Raw genomic sequence first — 15,970 nt, forward strand, 5'->3', positions numbered from 1 at the left:
ATAGAGCTGGAGAGGCAAGATAACCCTAAAATAGCAGGTAAGCACCTTATCAGAGTCTGTGTTTCTGTGTGGTCATCATCAACCTCATTAGTACATCTTAATTTGAATTAGCCTATCATTTGCAGAACCAACTATAACTTAAGAAACTGAGGTGGCAGCAGGGGGCAGGGGGAGATAAAGAATTAAATTAAGCTTAAGAATGCACAAATTGTTCAAAAATTGGTGGGTCTGAATTTCCTATCATGTACAATGTGTTTTATCTCATTTACCTATTCCTCCTTCTACCTGTCTGACAACAACTGAGCCGACAACCACTCTGGTTTTTTAAAAAAGCTAAAAGGAGAAGTGCTGTGCACAAGACACACAGCCATGTTTGCTAAAAACTCCCAGGCAGGTGCATGGTCTGACATGCACACAGGTGGGCCAGCTGCAGGCATGGTCAGAGTGAGATGTTTCCTAGGGAAGCAGGCTGCCCAGAGCGGCAGAACGACAGGATCTGCCACTGCAAGAGAAGTCTGGTACCAGCCACTTGAGCAGTAAGCACTGTCAGTCTCTGCCTCCTTGCACTGCAGGCAGAGTGAGGCAGCCTGGCTGGTGTGTCTGCCAGGAGCAGGTTTGATGGTATTTGGCCCTTCTGTCTCCTTGGGTGGGGTTTGTCCCAGCACCAACTGTTGCTACCCTGCCCCAACACTATGGCAGATCGTGCACGGTCAGCAGCTTGGGTTTGGTGCTTTCACTGCTGTCGCATGGATCTGATTTCCTGCCAGGGAAGAGAGGTTTTCTGTTTAAAAAACAATATTTCCAGTGCCTTGTCACAGCTAATATACAAGACCTTTTGTCCTGGGTGTCAGTACTAGATTTTGCCTGTGCTGCTGGGCATTTTTGAACTAGCTCTGAACCTGCCTTCACAGGCACACACATGCATGCTTGTACTTACACAACACCCATTAACAGGAAAGAACACTCAATATAAGCACATACACACACAGAGCCATATGGACACATGCTTATTAATTGAAACCAGGCCCATGTACTGAATCTCTTTGTTAGCATGCAAATCCTGGCCAATCTGCCAGTACTTATGAGATGCAAGACTGGATCAGTTCCATTGTCTGTCACTTAAAAGCTGAGAATCATTTTGCTGGCCCCTGGCCCTTGCTCCCATATTCTTTGAGAAATAACATTGACATTTTATTTGAATGCACATGTGGATATATTTATATCTTGTGCAGTATATTACATGTAAGCTATAGCTGATGCTTACTCCTATGCAGATGGTTAGCTCAAGGCATACAAATAACCTAAGTTGTCAGATCCAGCTTAAGTGGACAGAAACACAGTGAACTCAACAGGAGGGAATTTCTTCTTATAGGTATACTGCACACGCTGGAAAACAGTCTTTTGTTGATAAAAATACTTAATTTGATGAACAAAATCAAGTCCCCAGGAAATCTCACAATTAAGTTTGGTGTGAACCTACATTAATTGCTTTGGCATCCCATATCATTCACTGATCTTTAAATACAAAGATGTTGATCGGTGTTTCAACACAGGACCGTGCCTCGCTGAGCAGGAACAGTGGGAGCAGCTTTTGGGAGAATTCAGATCTTGGTAGCAATAAGGACTGCAGAGTGCAAAGCTTTGCCTTAGTCACTACAGATATTGGAAAGTTTGAAGAGAACGAGATGGAGATCCCCAGGCTGGACTCACAGGTATCTTCATGTTAAGGTTACTGAGTGCTCTCAGGACAATTCAGAGGCAGTGTCTGCCTCTGCCACAGCTTTCTGTGTGACGTCGCGGGGGGTAGTCAGATCCCTGTGACCATTTGCTGGGACTAGGGTTGTGTGTGCCACTTTACCTCCTCGTCAAATAAGAAAAGTATCTTATGTGGCCACCCATAAAGATACCTTAATATCTCTCTCTAGAGTTTGAGGTCTGGTCCTGTGAGCAGATCCCTGTAATCTGTGCGGCGTTCTGTGGGCAGAAGATACAGCTGAGTCTCATGTCATAAACATGTACATCTCCTGGTCATGACTTGAATGTGTAAAATTCTGCCCTGGAAGCCAGGGCTCCAGCAGGTTCTGTGGTGAGCAGTGCCCAACTCTCAAACAGACTATGCTGGTTTCAGCTGGGATAGAGCTAGAATAGTGCTGTGGTTTATATTCAATATGGGAATGGGTATGAGAAGAGTGTTGATAACACACTGATGTTTTTAGTTGCTGCTAGGAAATCGAGAACTTTTCAACTTCCCATGCTTTGGTAGTGTGCAGGTGCGCAAGGAGCTGGGAGGGAGCATGGCCAGGAGAGCTGACCCAAACTAGCCAAAAGGATATTCCATACCGTAGGACGAATGTGCAGTATATCAGCTGGGGGGAGCTGGTTGGGAGAGGTGGATCACTGCTTGGGCATCTGTCAGCGGGTGATGAGCAATTGCACTGTCCATCACCTCTCTTTTCTTGTTTCGTCTTCTCTCTCTTTTTTTTATATTCCTTTTCATTATTATAATTATTATTATATTTTATTATTGCTGTTATTATATTTTATTTTAGTTTAGTTATTATATTTTTCTTATCTTGACCCAGAGATAATCTTGAGTTTTGCTTTTTTTTTTTTTCCGATTTGTCTCCCCATCCCACTGGGAGGAGGGAGGAGTGAGTGAGTGGCGTGGCACTTAGTTGCTGGCTGGGGTTAAACCACGACAAAGACCAAACTCTAGCTTTTCTTCTTGAGATTTTTCCAAAAGTTTTGGTCTATCTGTCTCTGCTGAAAGAGGCTTTCTTTGGAGGGGGCAGGGAACCGCAGTGACAAGAGTGGAGTAAGCAGGCTGAGCCTGGCAAAATCTTTGACTGGCAAAGGACAGAGTCCCAGGCATGCAGACTTATGAAGGGTGGGCTGGCAGCAAAAGCTTACTTGCGAGCATTCTAAGTCATCCAGTTCAATCTATGCTCTGCAACAATGTTGCAGACCACAATTTTTCCGAGACTTGGTATTTTGAAACACACTGTGTATTTGATCTGTCTTCCCTCTAAAAGACCATCGGGAAGATTTGCCAGTGATTTACTGTGCCCGTACTAGGGGGAGGGGAAGCAGATCATTAAGCCTCAAATACAGCTTGCCATCTGGATGGGCTCAGTGCGCAAGAAGGCGTAAAGTTGGGATGCAAATGTGCAACACTTGGTTCTCAGCCAAGACAGAGCTTGTGCTCAATTGTTTAAAAGCAGATCTATGCAGACGTGACTTATTGCAGGGAAGGAAAAGGGCTGATGGGAGCCCTTGGGGTCTGTTTTGCAGAAATACACTGCTACAGCTGAAAGCCATGGGAGATGTGCTTTGAGTGCATGGTGATTTCTGTGTATGCGCTATTGGTGTCTTGATAGTGGCACCTAAGATTAATTGACCCTTTTGACATCTATCTTCACATTTTTGTGTTTCCCATCCAGAGGGTTCACATCGGTGGGAAGTTTCCTGGTGTTTCCCAGATCAGGAATCCTGGCCTGAGGTGACTGGTGGCTTAAGGAGATATGTGCAACCCTCCTTCTACCTCTGTGTGCAGGCAAGGAGATGAATACAGCTAGCTGTATTAGAGAACATTACAGTGGGTTGTAGAAACCCACTCTTCTCTCTCTGCTTTTACCATGGACTCTGAATGTGATGCTGAGCAAACCACATACACCCAACTTTTCAGTAGCGGCCACGAGCTGTTTCCTTTTGTATGTAAAGGGAGCCAGCCACTGTGATGGCCAAAATTAATGGTTGGCATTGCGGATTTTTAGCTGTGATCTGCCTATGAATCAATTCCTCTGTCTCTAAAATGCCTGTAATAATGGTTTGGTTTTGTAGGGGTGACTGGAAGACAAAAGTCCCTTTGAGTTTGGGAACAGCTCAGCGGTGATAATAATGAGGCAAATCGAAAAGCCCAGGAGGGAAGCAGAGTTCTGTGTGCTGTGCAGTCTGCTGCTGGCGTGCGGATAAATAGAGCCACAGAGTGAATAAGGAAGTTAGCCTCATCCATGGAGCACTTCTATGTGCTGAATGAGGCAGTGGGTCCAGTAGAAAGGGGAAGAATATAGGATCAATTAATTAAAACTGTACCTCTATTATTATTTCTGTTTCTAGTGTTTGGTCCTTCTTCACAATCCATTTGGTACCAAATCAAGGGCAGGTGTGAATAAAATGCTTATTTTTGGAGACTCTTAGGGGGTTGAAACTTACATTTGATATCAAAAGCCATTTCCTGTCCATATTTGAAGTTGGTATCACGCTATTCTGCAGCAGTTGCTAGTGGAAACTGTTGATGTGTTGGTACACTTCCATTATCCATCACTCTGCTCTGCAGTTCGGGAACTGGAAGGCGTGCAGGTGGCTTCATTTTAATATCTATTTAAAGTGCAAATGGCTGTCTGTGGTGCCCTTTGAAAAGGCAAGGGCTGTTGGAAGCTTTCAATGCTGTGGGAACTAAAAATGCACATGTGATAGAGAAGAGTGGAAAACGTGACGCAAGATAATTGCTGATGGCTTTGAGGATTAAAGCTGAGACATTTGCCCTTTGAGTACTTGTGAGAGCTCTGGAAGGTGGCAGCACTGGGAAGCAAGAGGAAGGCAGTCCCCAAGGAAGCAGTGTGGTGGGGGGTGACATCGCATGTATCAGCCAGCCCACCCCTGGAAGGGCTGAGGATTGAATCGGGAGAAGGGTGCTTTTGGTTAAATGACAAGAGGTGCCTACACTGTGCCTGTTAATCTGGCTGTCTTGAAGGTGGGAATGCAGGTAGCAGCCTTGTTTTGAATATTGGGAACAGTCAGGCGTAAGGCTTTGGTAGACCCAGAAGGCAGAGATAGTATAATTTCTCTCTCACACACTAGGAATCTGTTTTCCCAGACCTGCTAGAAGTGACTTTGCAGCCATGCTCTCAACCTCTATAAAACAGGTTATGTGAAACTATGAAAGCTGAGACGAATTCATGCTTATGAAGGATGATGTTATAAGCAGAGCAATTCCAGACAGGGAAAGAGGTGAGAAGCAAGAGCTCAGGGTCTGTGGCTTCCTATCCATTGCACCTTCTGATTGAGAGAGCACTCTGATGAAAGAAGTCGTCCATTTTCCTTGGATCCCATTAAGATCAGTGACTCTGGGGAAAAGAGTAAGGTTACAATATAGGAACGTGGATTCATTCTCTTGGTTCCACCCAGCATGACACATGCATGACATACAGCTGTGCAGTGTTTTCCACCTGAATTGCATCTAGATCTGACCCCACTATGGCACAAAAGCCTTGCTGATATTTGGAGACATGGGAAACACAGCTAGAATGGTCAGAAGGTTAGGTACGGGCTAACTTTCCTGAGTGTGGCTTCTCTGAGCAAGTAGTGCTTTTATCTATAACATATGCGTTGGCCTAAGTGGCATTGATTTTCCACTGGGCAATAAAGGGCTCCTGCACAACTCCCAGCTTCCTGTTCTGCCAAATTTTTCTTCCATCTCTGCAGTAGGGAGAGGGTAGAAGTCATCTAGGGAAGGATGAAAGGAAACAGTCATGGTAGAAAGCATCTGCTTATCATTAGTCTTTGCCTTAGAAGCAGATAGTGCAAAAATCTGTTTTTTTCCCCTGTGAGTGGGAAAATAGAATAGGACAGAGAGACTCAGCATGGGAGAAATTCAGTGTAGGTGCTTAGTATGTGTCAAAGCCATAGTCATCTGAATGTGCATGTTTGTAAGGGCCAGTGTGCAGTAACAGACCTCTGTTGGCACTACGGGTCAGACCAGTCTTGCTACCTGCACTGCGCTTGGTTCTGCTCTGAAGCCCTCTGGATCCAGATGTGACCGTGCTTGATTCTTAATGACCAATATCTGCTTGAGGGTTTGTGAATCATGACCTGAACGCCCTTGTTTGCAAGTCACTTTGTGAAAGCAACATGGAAAGGTTCTCCTTGAAGGCCTGTCTTCTTTCACCACTCATTGCTGCTCATTAGCCGCAGGCACGGGTGAAGAAGGCAGCTGCCCAGAACAGCAGCTGGGCAGGTGGTGAGGGGTGAAGTGACCTCCAGCTTTACCTCTGCTGGCATGCAGCAAGCATGGCCTAAACAGCTGATCACCCCTCCTGCCTGGGGGGCAGGATATCACCTCCTTGCCCTGTGAGCTCTCTGCTGCTGGGGAAGGCACAGTTGAAGGCTATGGGGTAGCTGGATCATTCCTTCCCCCTCAGATCTCCGCTGAACTGCCTGCAACGTCCACAGCCTTTCCTCTTCCCTTGTCCCAAGCACAGTGCATCGCAGGTCAGCCCAGCAGGTCCCCTCTGATCTCCCACCTGGGAGGTGACAGCTGAGGGAGCTGTGTGCAGAGGGTGCAAATGACTGGAGGGAAAAGGAGGTCTCCTCTCCAACACCTGAGAGGTTAGGCTGAAAGGGCAGAAGGAGGCAATTGTCCAAAGCGCAACAGAAACTCCCAGATCTCCTCAAAGCCACGGCCCTTTCCTGGACCTATCTCACCTCTGCCAGAGCTTTGATGACTAAATCAAACAAATGCTTTATAATTTGCAGAATCCTTTGAATCTGAGTGGAAAATCTCACCTATGCTCAGCTTCATTTATCTTCCGTTGTTTAGGCTTTACCATACTTCCACCCCATGATTCCCTGTTCCTCAGCAACATAGCGCTTGTGCCTCTCTATGGGCATGCGATTATACAGCAAAGACCACTACATTTACTGCACTGCAAATACAAACTTTGCCTTCATTGCAGCAAGGTCATTGCAAATCTTCTGGTAGGCACGTGGCAAAAAGCGCGATGACTTCTTTGATCTCTTTGTCTCCCTGCTGTGGAGTTTCAAGGTCTCTACCGGGTGTCTGTTCAGTTTTTCTGGCTTGGATGTTTGAAATGAGGTACTTAAATTGATGGGTCTTGCTGAGCCTCTGCAGCTTCCACAGATTTCACTGGCAACTCATCAGTATTAAAACCACACCCCTGAAAGCTGGTTACCTTAATACAGATTAGCTACTGGCCTGCTGCAATCAGTCTTTAGGAACCTAGGGCTTACTCTTTGGGAAACTGAAAAGGAGGCTGTTTTGTTAAGATCCACTGGAAGTGAAGTTAGCTGTAAAGGGTCTCTCCCTGAAGCAGGAACTGTGTAGGACCTAAAGGACTATAGCCTTTTCATCTTCAGGCCATTCCAGCGTCTCTTCCACCCTTTGCTTCCAGCCTGCTTGCCCCAGCTCAATGCAGGTTGTCTGCCTCAGTTTCTCTCACAGTACACAGCAGAGGGGATGGCATTAACTGCAGGAGTGTGGGGCAAATCCATTCATCTCCTTGAGCCCAAAACAGCTGTCAGTGGCCAAAGGGAATTGAGCCACGTCACCTGTTCAGGTGTGATGGTTAGAAAGTTTTTGATTATTCCCCCTTAAAGTTTCTTCTTCCATTTCCATTTGTCCTGTAGGTTTCTCACTGGTGACAAACGCTCCCATCATGTTATCGCTTCTGTGGGACAAGATGCCCCAACATGCCTCTTCTACTACATGACGTGCCACAGGCCAGCAGGGACCTCATCTAAGGGCTGCTGAGTGAGGCTGGGACATGCTCCCGTTTCTGAATTATACTTTGATAAAGCAGCACTGTCCCTGGCTGGTGATGCCCATGCATCAAATGATAGGATCATAGGATATATTCAGCAGAGGCATTTGCTGAGCTTGCACTGACCTCTAGTGACAATGCAGGGGACCGGGGTCTTCAGCAGGGCACACGTGGGTCCTCGGCGTTGGATGGCTTACAATGGTTCATCCCAGTTTTTGGCAGGATTGTGCACATGAGCCTCTGGTATTGGCTTGGGGAAGCAAGCCTACTGCCTGATTAGGGTCTGTCTGCTTGGTAGACGACTGCAGTGGGTCTCAGGCACACCAAACACCATACACCTCCCCACCAAACTGCTCATCCTCCCCCAACCCACCAGTGTTGTGATGGTCTTCAAGTCTGCAGTGTTTGTTCCTCCTGTCTATCTATCTCATTTGCCGTCCCATCCATAAATCTGGTCCCCAGTTTCCTTCTGCTGACCCATTCCTGCATGGTATCTGATCACTGCCAGTCCACCCTCCTGCTAGGTAGTGCCCATGCTCCTTGCTTCTGCGATGATCCTGAGTACTTCACTCCTGCCTCTCACCTCTGCCTCCCCCTCCCCACACCCTGGCTCTCTTGCAGAGCCTGCAAGCCCTTTCCAGAGCCGGGATGCAAAGTGCAGCGGTTCTGGGGGTTTTTTGCAACAAAGCTGCTTGCTTTGCTGTATGGTTGATCAGTCTCTATGTGATGCACGTGAAGCATCTCCTGCTTCAGAATGCCGGTTAGAAACTGAACTCCCTAAAAAATGCATTCAAGCTATGCTGAGGTTATCTTTTACCTCCCTGACTCTGTAAACAGAAATAGTGAGAGATTTGGACCCAGTTCTGGGAGCTGCTAAACATGCCCACCAAATGCTGAGCAGCCTCAGCTTTTAGACACAACAGTAGGACTCACAGGCTGTCAGCAACTCCCAGGGAGCCCTGTATTGCCCAGGAGCATGGGGGAGACCTGCCATGGCTGCAATGTGAGGAGCACATGGAAGCCTCTTTCCCAATCCCCATCCCCCCTGTCTCTGCATGTTGACCCCCCCTCTTACAGGCCATGCCTACAGCACCACTTTTCCTTTCTTGGCTAAGCTGTCCTGGTGTGTGCATGTATGGTTTCTGGGCTCTGATAACAAGATAGTGCCTCATTCAGTTGATATTCCCATGTCTCTCAGAGCTACACATTCCCCTACTCTCCCAAAGCCCTAGGAAGTGCTTTTATTCACTGAATTACAGCTCAGCCCCTCAGCTCTATGTTATCGTTACAGCAAGGCCCAAAAAGCCCTACAGTGAGCATGTCAATTAAATGAACCTTTTATTCTGGGAGTTGCTTCCAGAGGAAGAAATAATCTGTGGTGCCTCACAAAACTCAGGAAAAAAGGCACATCCATCTGTGAATGCCAAACCCCAGGCTTTTGTCCACCTGCAGACTATCTGTAAGGCAGAGAGGGGTAGGAGCACCCCCAACATCTCTTCCTTTAGCACCTCTGACTGCATTATGCTCTCCAGGCTGTCTGTATGAGAGTGACCACAGTCATAGGGCAGAGCTCCACAGCACTGCCTCTTCCCCTAGACCTCACTGCAGATAAATCCAGCTCTGTTGCCCAAATCCTGACACTCGGATTAGCCTAAGAGATCAGATGAAGCACGTTGGCTTCTCACAAATCTCTGCTGAGGAGCATGCCTCCTGTACTTGCCTCTAGGCATATGCTGCCTGAAGGCCCCTCACCCTATGGATTGACACCTCTGGTCCCTGGCTAGCCTGGTCCACATGAGAAGCCTGAGAGGGGGAGGAATGGAGGAAGGCTGCCACCTACAGCCTTCCACACTAGGTTGAGCGGAAAGGCAATCAAGTTTCCTAAGCACTGTAACAGATGACAAGGTGTATATTTATACCAGATACCCACATACTTTGGGTGAACTGTGCAACATGAGATTTGTCATCATGCATCAGATCACTGTGTATCTAATCCAATACCATGGCTCTGACAATGTCGGGAGAGCTGAGCTGCCTGCAGTGATGCACTGATGCACAGTGTTGCAAACTGAGCAACATAGGAACAGAGGGTCTGGGATTAAAATTCCTCCCCACTTCCTCCAGCAATCAACTGATACCCTGACTGCTCTTATTATCTGAGCAGGCAGAACCGAAATGTAAATAATCACAAGATTAGGCAGTCTTCTAAAGAAAACTAGTACAACTGCAGCATACATTTCTGGGCTGCCCTCTGGGCTAGGTATGTTTTGAGCGGAATAATATTTCATGCTGATTTTGCCTTACTTTCCTCTCTTAAATAATTCTTGGGCTAACTGCAGCCTGGATGCCAGCAGTGGAGAGTTACTCAAGTGCTGGAAGTGACCCATAATCTTTCATACCACTCCTAGCATCATCTTTTATGCCTCCCATGATTTCCCCATTCCTTGCACACTTTGGTTTTTTTTGTTGGTGTTGGTTTGTTTTTTCTCTGCCATCTTTGCTGCAAGGAAATCAAGCCATTCTCCCACTCTGGGTGTGCTGGCAGGCAGCTGCATTCTGTAAATGCAGCAGGTGCTACTGCCTTTGTGTTTGCAGTGCTGTCATCACTCCTTGATCAGGAGTCAGAAACTTTGTTTGGCTGGTTTTGGCTTTGCCATTCACAGAGCAGGGCTCTCCCCTGAGCTGTCTGCAGTGGCTTTTGCAACACTCCCATGAACACATACAGATAATTTCAAACCCGTTAATGTGTGCAGTTATTGGACTGCTTCTTCCCAGCCTGCATAGCTTGACTTTTTGGTCAGAATGTCTTGTGCTTTTGCCCACTTGGCTGTCCTTCCTTTTTAGCATAACCAATAGTGCCATTTGCTCCTGTCCTTTTCTGTTTCCTTCCGTTTTGTAATTGATCCATCCTTGTCAGTGCTTGCTTTTCTGTTTGGTGTTCTGTCCTGCTGGTGCCCAATGTAATTCCCTGCCTGCCAGCCCCTAATGTAAAGGACTCAGAAAACGGTGGTGGGAGCTACCAGGTGTGGAGCAGAGACCCATTTGGAATGGGTTGTATTTCAGGGACTAGATCGACTAGGTTTGCCAGATAACAGAGGACCCAGTGATTTTTTCCAACTGTAGATTAGGGCACTGATTCTTTAAAAGCCCAAGTGTTTTTTCAGGGAAACCAAGCTGCCCAAAGTGTCCATTATCCTTCATATCCTTACTGAGCTGCCAATAGCAACAGTTTGTGGGGAGGCAAAGGTTGTTGGAGACCATTGTTCAAAAATCAAGACCATTGCCTGTGACCTGTCCTGAGCATCCCAACAAAGCTGGGATTGCTTTGTCATCCTGTAAGGTATCACGTGTGATCTGTGCTGTGCTAGAAACAGAGCGCAGGTACCAGCCTAGCAGCAGGCGTGCTCTTGCAAAGCTCCCTGGCTAGCATCCCCCAGTATTCCCACCTCAGCCGCTGGCTCATGTGTCAAACTTGCCAGTGTTAGCTTGTAGCCAGAGGAGCATTGTCCCCAGTGCATGACTGGTCTTTGGTTACCCTGCACTTAGGAGTACCAGGAGGACGAGGCTTATCAGGACTCCTGGAACCTCCTGAGACCAAGACAAGTGTCCAGCCATCGCACACCATGAGCCTTCCCACACCCTGCTGCGTATGAGGTCCTTTTCTCGTGAAACTTCAGCTCCTAAAGATTCATGTCACCTTTCTGCCCTTAATTAGCATGTGTCTAGCTCTCCCTAAGGTGGATTAATTGATAAGAAAAAATTCCTACCCAGATGACTCCTGCTAGGCCTTACCTCACCTGACAGCCCACAGAATTGTGCCCCAAGTTTGCTGAGATCTGCCTGTGTCCTGTGCTTTGGACTCTGCTCAAGCTCTAGAGTTGCTGAGGTGTTTGGCAGGACAATTCTATACCAACTCACATGGCCCAGGCAAAAGTCTCAATGATTTTGCTTTGGGACTCACTTGTGCTGAGGGTTGGTCTAAGACATAATAAATTCTGCAGCATTTTAGGCACCAGCTTCCACAGAGATGAGATTCTGCCAGAGTGAAAAAGTACATTTCCAGCTCTCCTGGGCATGAAGCAAAGCATGTCTCTGGAACTGAGTATTACCATTGCTCACACTATCTGCTTGAGCTTGCAGAAAGCCTGAAACAGGAGCTCTGAGAGTTGTTCTGCTTCCTTCTCCCCTCCAGAACAGAAAATTTTATATACTGACAAGCAAGAGAACATGGTAGTTCTGCAACATCTTAAAGGGGTGAGCTTTGATTCAATGTGAATAACAAATGCTTCTGTTAACAAGTATCTGAAACACTAATGAAAAAAACCCAGAGCAAAACTCTTTGTAATAAAGCGAATCAGATTTTATTTTTATACCCTCAAAGTGAAAAATACACATTTCAAAATATTTACAATGACTATATATGAAATAACCTTTGTTAATGAAACAGCAACATACAGTACTAGAATATATCCACCAAACTGATAAAGTCTAGGTAAGAAGATGTAACAGAAAGAGAGAGACAGAGAGAGAGAGAGAGAGAGAGAGAGGTAAATAGCATCCATGCACAATCTGCACCTGCATGGGTTTTTATACTCTCTGCCTTTTAGTTTAGACTTGTGGATGGAGTCACAAGAAGTTTAGACCTCTTGTCCCTTACAAATGTCACTTGTGACTAAGATTCCTCAAACTGACAGACATTTGTGGGTTGCAGCAGCAGCAATGCCTTACTTGCATTTCACATGGGGACCTGGTATTACAGAGTGGAGTCATTATCTCTCAGCACCCTGGGAGGTAGGTATAGTTTTATGGAGGAATTTGGCAGATGGAAAAGCACTGGGTTAAGTGACTGGCCTAAGGTTGTACAGCAAGGAGCAGAACTCACAAGCCCTGCCTCATCTCTCCTAATCTCTCATTAGGGAATACATTTCCTCTGCTAACCTGTATCATCTGCCTTCAGGACAAGCTGTGTCACAAGGTGGGGCTCTCAATTAATACCATATACTGGGTGATGATGTGGGAAAAAAAAACCCACTAACAGATAAGGACTTGTCTCAGTAAAGATCTGCAATGTTACCATGTTCTGGAGCTGAACAGAAGATTTTAGTGTAGACACACACCCAGATGATTCCCTCTCTGCATGTGCATCATTGAGCAACTGAATCCTCTGTAATTAGGAATCCCTGTGTACCTTCACCCCCACACTTTCTCTCTCTCTCTCTCTCTCCCCATCATCCACGCTTGTATATTTGCCCTGCCTGCCTGTATCTGATTCAACCATGGGAATGTCAAATAGCTAAAGAACAGCAAAAAATTTGCTACCTTATTTCTGTAGACATTTTAATATGAATTTAATCTGATTTCTATTGGGTAGCTTCTCAATTTAATGTCTTTAACTTTCATATATGTGCATATATATATATATATATATATAAAAATGTAACAAAAGGCCCATCCCATTTGTTTCAATGTACAAAAAAAGGGGTCATAAGCCTCAATGCCCGACCCACAAGGCACACTGAAAGGTAAGTGAGAAGGGCTCTAGGAAGGGAAAAAGATGTAGCCCTTGTTTTTGTAGTGCCCTTCAATCATCACTGCTCAGCTTGAAGCTTTGTGAAGGTATGACATGACTTCGCAGAAAAGAAGAGCTGTCAGTGTCACTTGCAGATTTCTGGTGCAACAGCCCCAGGAGTGCTAGATCAGTTGGAGCTGTTTCTCCCTCTCTTTGGTGAAGGAATTTCTGAGGATTCTAGCTTTGTTAGTGATTTTTCTGTGGTGGTGGCAGTGGTGATGATGGTGGTTGTTTCTGACTATTGGCCCAACAGTTCTCTCAGCAGAGCAATTCTTCCCCATTCCCAGTAGCCAACCCTCTCCCCTGGACTCCCATCACCCTTATTTTTTCCTAAGAACAAGGTAGAGGATGCCGATGATGAAACTGAAACAAAAGCAGATCCAGGCCAATATGAAGCAGTAGCCATGGTGAGGACTTGTGTACTCTGTCACCTTGCCTGTGAACCGAGCTGTGTAAATGGAGACTCCAATCAGAATGCACATCCCTGTGGGAAGGAAGAAGGAAAAGAAAGAGAGTTGGAAAATGCACAGAAACTATCATTGCTGCAGGACTCATGAAGTACTGTTGTCCCCTGAGAGTGTAATGCATGTCTTGTGCCACATGAGAGAGGGCCTGCTGCCCATTAGGCTTGTTTATGGAGGATTTCTCTTGCAGACATCTTGAGGCTTATTTAGTAGGTGCCATGGGGAAAAAACCTCCTTTGTTAGAAGGAAATCAATAATAAGATCCACAGATAGTTTGGTGCTATATGTTGAATCCCATGAGCAGTAGCTGTCTAACTGTTTATTCCCCTGACCCCTAAAATACTTGAATCCTTCTTTTTATCTTTCAGAAGTATTTTGTAAAATGCACTTGGCTTTTCTAATGAAAATCTGGAAATATTTTCAAAGTATACAGTAAAAAAAAACCCAACACTTTCCGATTTGTCAGTGCTTTGTTTTAACACAAAAAATTGGGCCATGGGAAACATTTAGCTGGCTGACAACCTCCCCTGATGGTCACATGTGGCAGATGTGTGGCTACTTGTGCATGCAGAGGGAGTGGGACACATGCAGAGCCATTGCAAGGCGTGCATACTTACAGCAAACCAGCATGATGGCTCCAGTGATGTAGAAACGTTTGCCTTTCTCCAGAGTGAACAGCTGGACAATGAACATGACAAGCGCGATGACGGAGAATATGATCGAGAGGACCATAAAGGCTTGCACGGCTTTGAGGGAAGCTGTGAATGCACAGGGAATAGATTTGAGAAGGTCAGGACTCAGCCTTGGTGTTGCACGCCCAGGTCTTGCAATTCATCACCACAATGAAAATGCAGCTGTAACCTACCCTCATCACGACTGTTGACTGGCAGTTGCTGGCAAGTCTTGTTGCACAGTAGCCAGAGTCCTGATGAGACCGTTCCAAAGCTGGAAGAACCCACCATCCAAACCTGAAATGGGATGAAACAGCTGAGTCAAGGGGGAGCGGGGCTTCCTTGCTCTTCTGGCCAGTTGTCAGACCAAACCATGAGGGGAGCAAGAGTAGCCCAAGTGCCACAAGACAGGGAGCTGAAAAAGTCAGTGCGTCGGCAGCAGATGAACCGCCGAAGCGGGTGGGAGATGACCCAGGCTTCCAAACCCGGGAGGCATTTGGTCCACGCAAAACACCAGGGAAGTCTGTTCCCATGACTGTGGGGGGAAATAGCTCAGACCACCCTCTTCCTCTCCCCGTGCGAGGCGGCAGGAGGGCACGGTGGGGCGAACAAGCCGCCGAGGCGGGTGCGAGGGGCCGCCGAAATCCTCCCCAGCGAGGTGCGGGGGGCGCGGGGGGACCCCGCCCGTGCCGCCCCCGCCGATCCGCCAGGGGTCACCCTCGCCCCGGGGTGTCCCGGCTGCGCCCCTTCGCTTGGGCTTCCCGTCCGAGCAGCGCCGGGAGCTGGGCTTGTGGTGGCCCCCCAGCGCCCGGCAGGGGACAGAGGCAGGCATGGGGGAGCGCCCAGCTGTGCGACAGCCTGGCCGCCAGACGGGATGATAAACACCGCTTCAGAGCTGTCACCTGCTGATCACCCCGCTCCTCGTTGCACTCTCTTGGATGAAGAGTGTTGAGGTGCTGCTGGCTCTGGGATTTGGGAGCGGGGGACGGCAGGCAGAGGCTGCCTCCTGTACCACCCCGGCTGCTTTTCTGTTCCCCGAGCACACCCATCGCTGCTCACTCATGGCCGTGAGTGGTTGTCCCTCACCTACAGATCTGAGCACCCACCCACCTGTCCCCCTGCCAGCTGTGTAGAGGGCTGGCTACTGCTGCAGAAGGAGACAGGCATGTCTCACCCAGGGTGGTCTCTACTTACGTTGGCAATGGTGGAGACAAAGAGCATGATGACAGTGGCGATGTGAACCACAACGATACCAGCCAGTAGCACCAACATCTTGGGTCCCTTCTAGGTGGTGTCACAGATACAAAGAGCTCTAGAGGTGAAGAAAAACAGAGGGAGGAGGTGAAGGGAAGGGTTGAATCAAAGAATAGCATTACTATAAGCTTTATTTACATGCAAGAAAACAGGTTGATCTTAAATCCATTCTGGAAGCATGTAGTCACAAAAAAAAACCATCACTAAAGCCTTTGTCAAAATCTGCAAGGGGTTGCTCAAGAGGTTAAAGAAAGCCTGGAGGTAAAGGAACCAGTTTGGGAGGAGTTGTAAAGCAGGGGCAGTTGGCTTGGGGGCATTTTAAAAATAGCCTGAGTATATACACAGGTTACTTAAATTGGTGTGTGGTTGTGTAAAGTAAAATGACACATTCCAGGCCCACAGTCCAGGAAGAGCAGTTTTTGCCCACAGGATTCACAGAGGTCAGGAAAGATT

At 47.1% G+C, this 15,970-nt stretch overlaps 1 protein-coding gene across 1 annotated transcript; it reads right to left on the minus strand.

Annotated features, from left to right (window-relative positions):
* Positions 1–13,438: 13,438 nt before the first annotated feature.
* EMP1 (epithelial membrane protein 1) lies at positions 13,439–15,535 on the minus strand. The gene is made up of 4 exons (XM_009953137.2): positions 15,458–15,535; positions 14,458–14,560; positions 14,210–14,350; positions 13,439–13,612 (listed from the first exon to the last, which is right to left on the minus strand). Exons 1-4 carry the CDS (start codon positions 15,533–15,535, stop codon positions 13,449–13,451), a joined length of 486 nt encoding a protein of 161 aa, XP_009951439.1. The 3' UTR covers positions 13,439–13,448.
* Positions 15,536–15,970: the final 435 nt, after the last annotated feature.

This window comes from Leptosomus discolor, chromosome 1, assembly GCF_034619465.1.
Source record: "Leptosomus discolor isolate bLepDis1 chromosome 1, bLepDis1.hap2, whole genome shotgun sequence".
Classification (NCBI taxonomy): domain Eukaryota; kingdom Metazoa; phylum Chordata; class Aves; order Leptosomiformes; family Leptosomidae; genus Leptosomus; species Leptosomus discolor.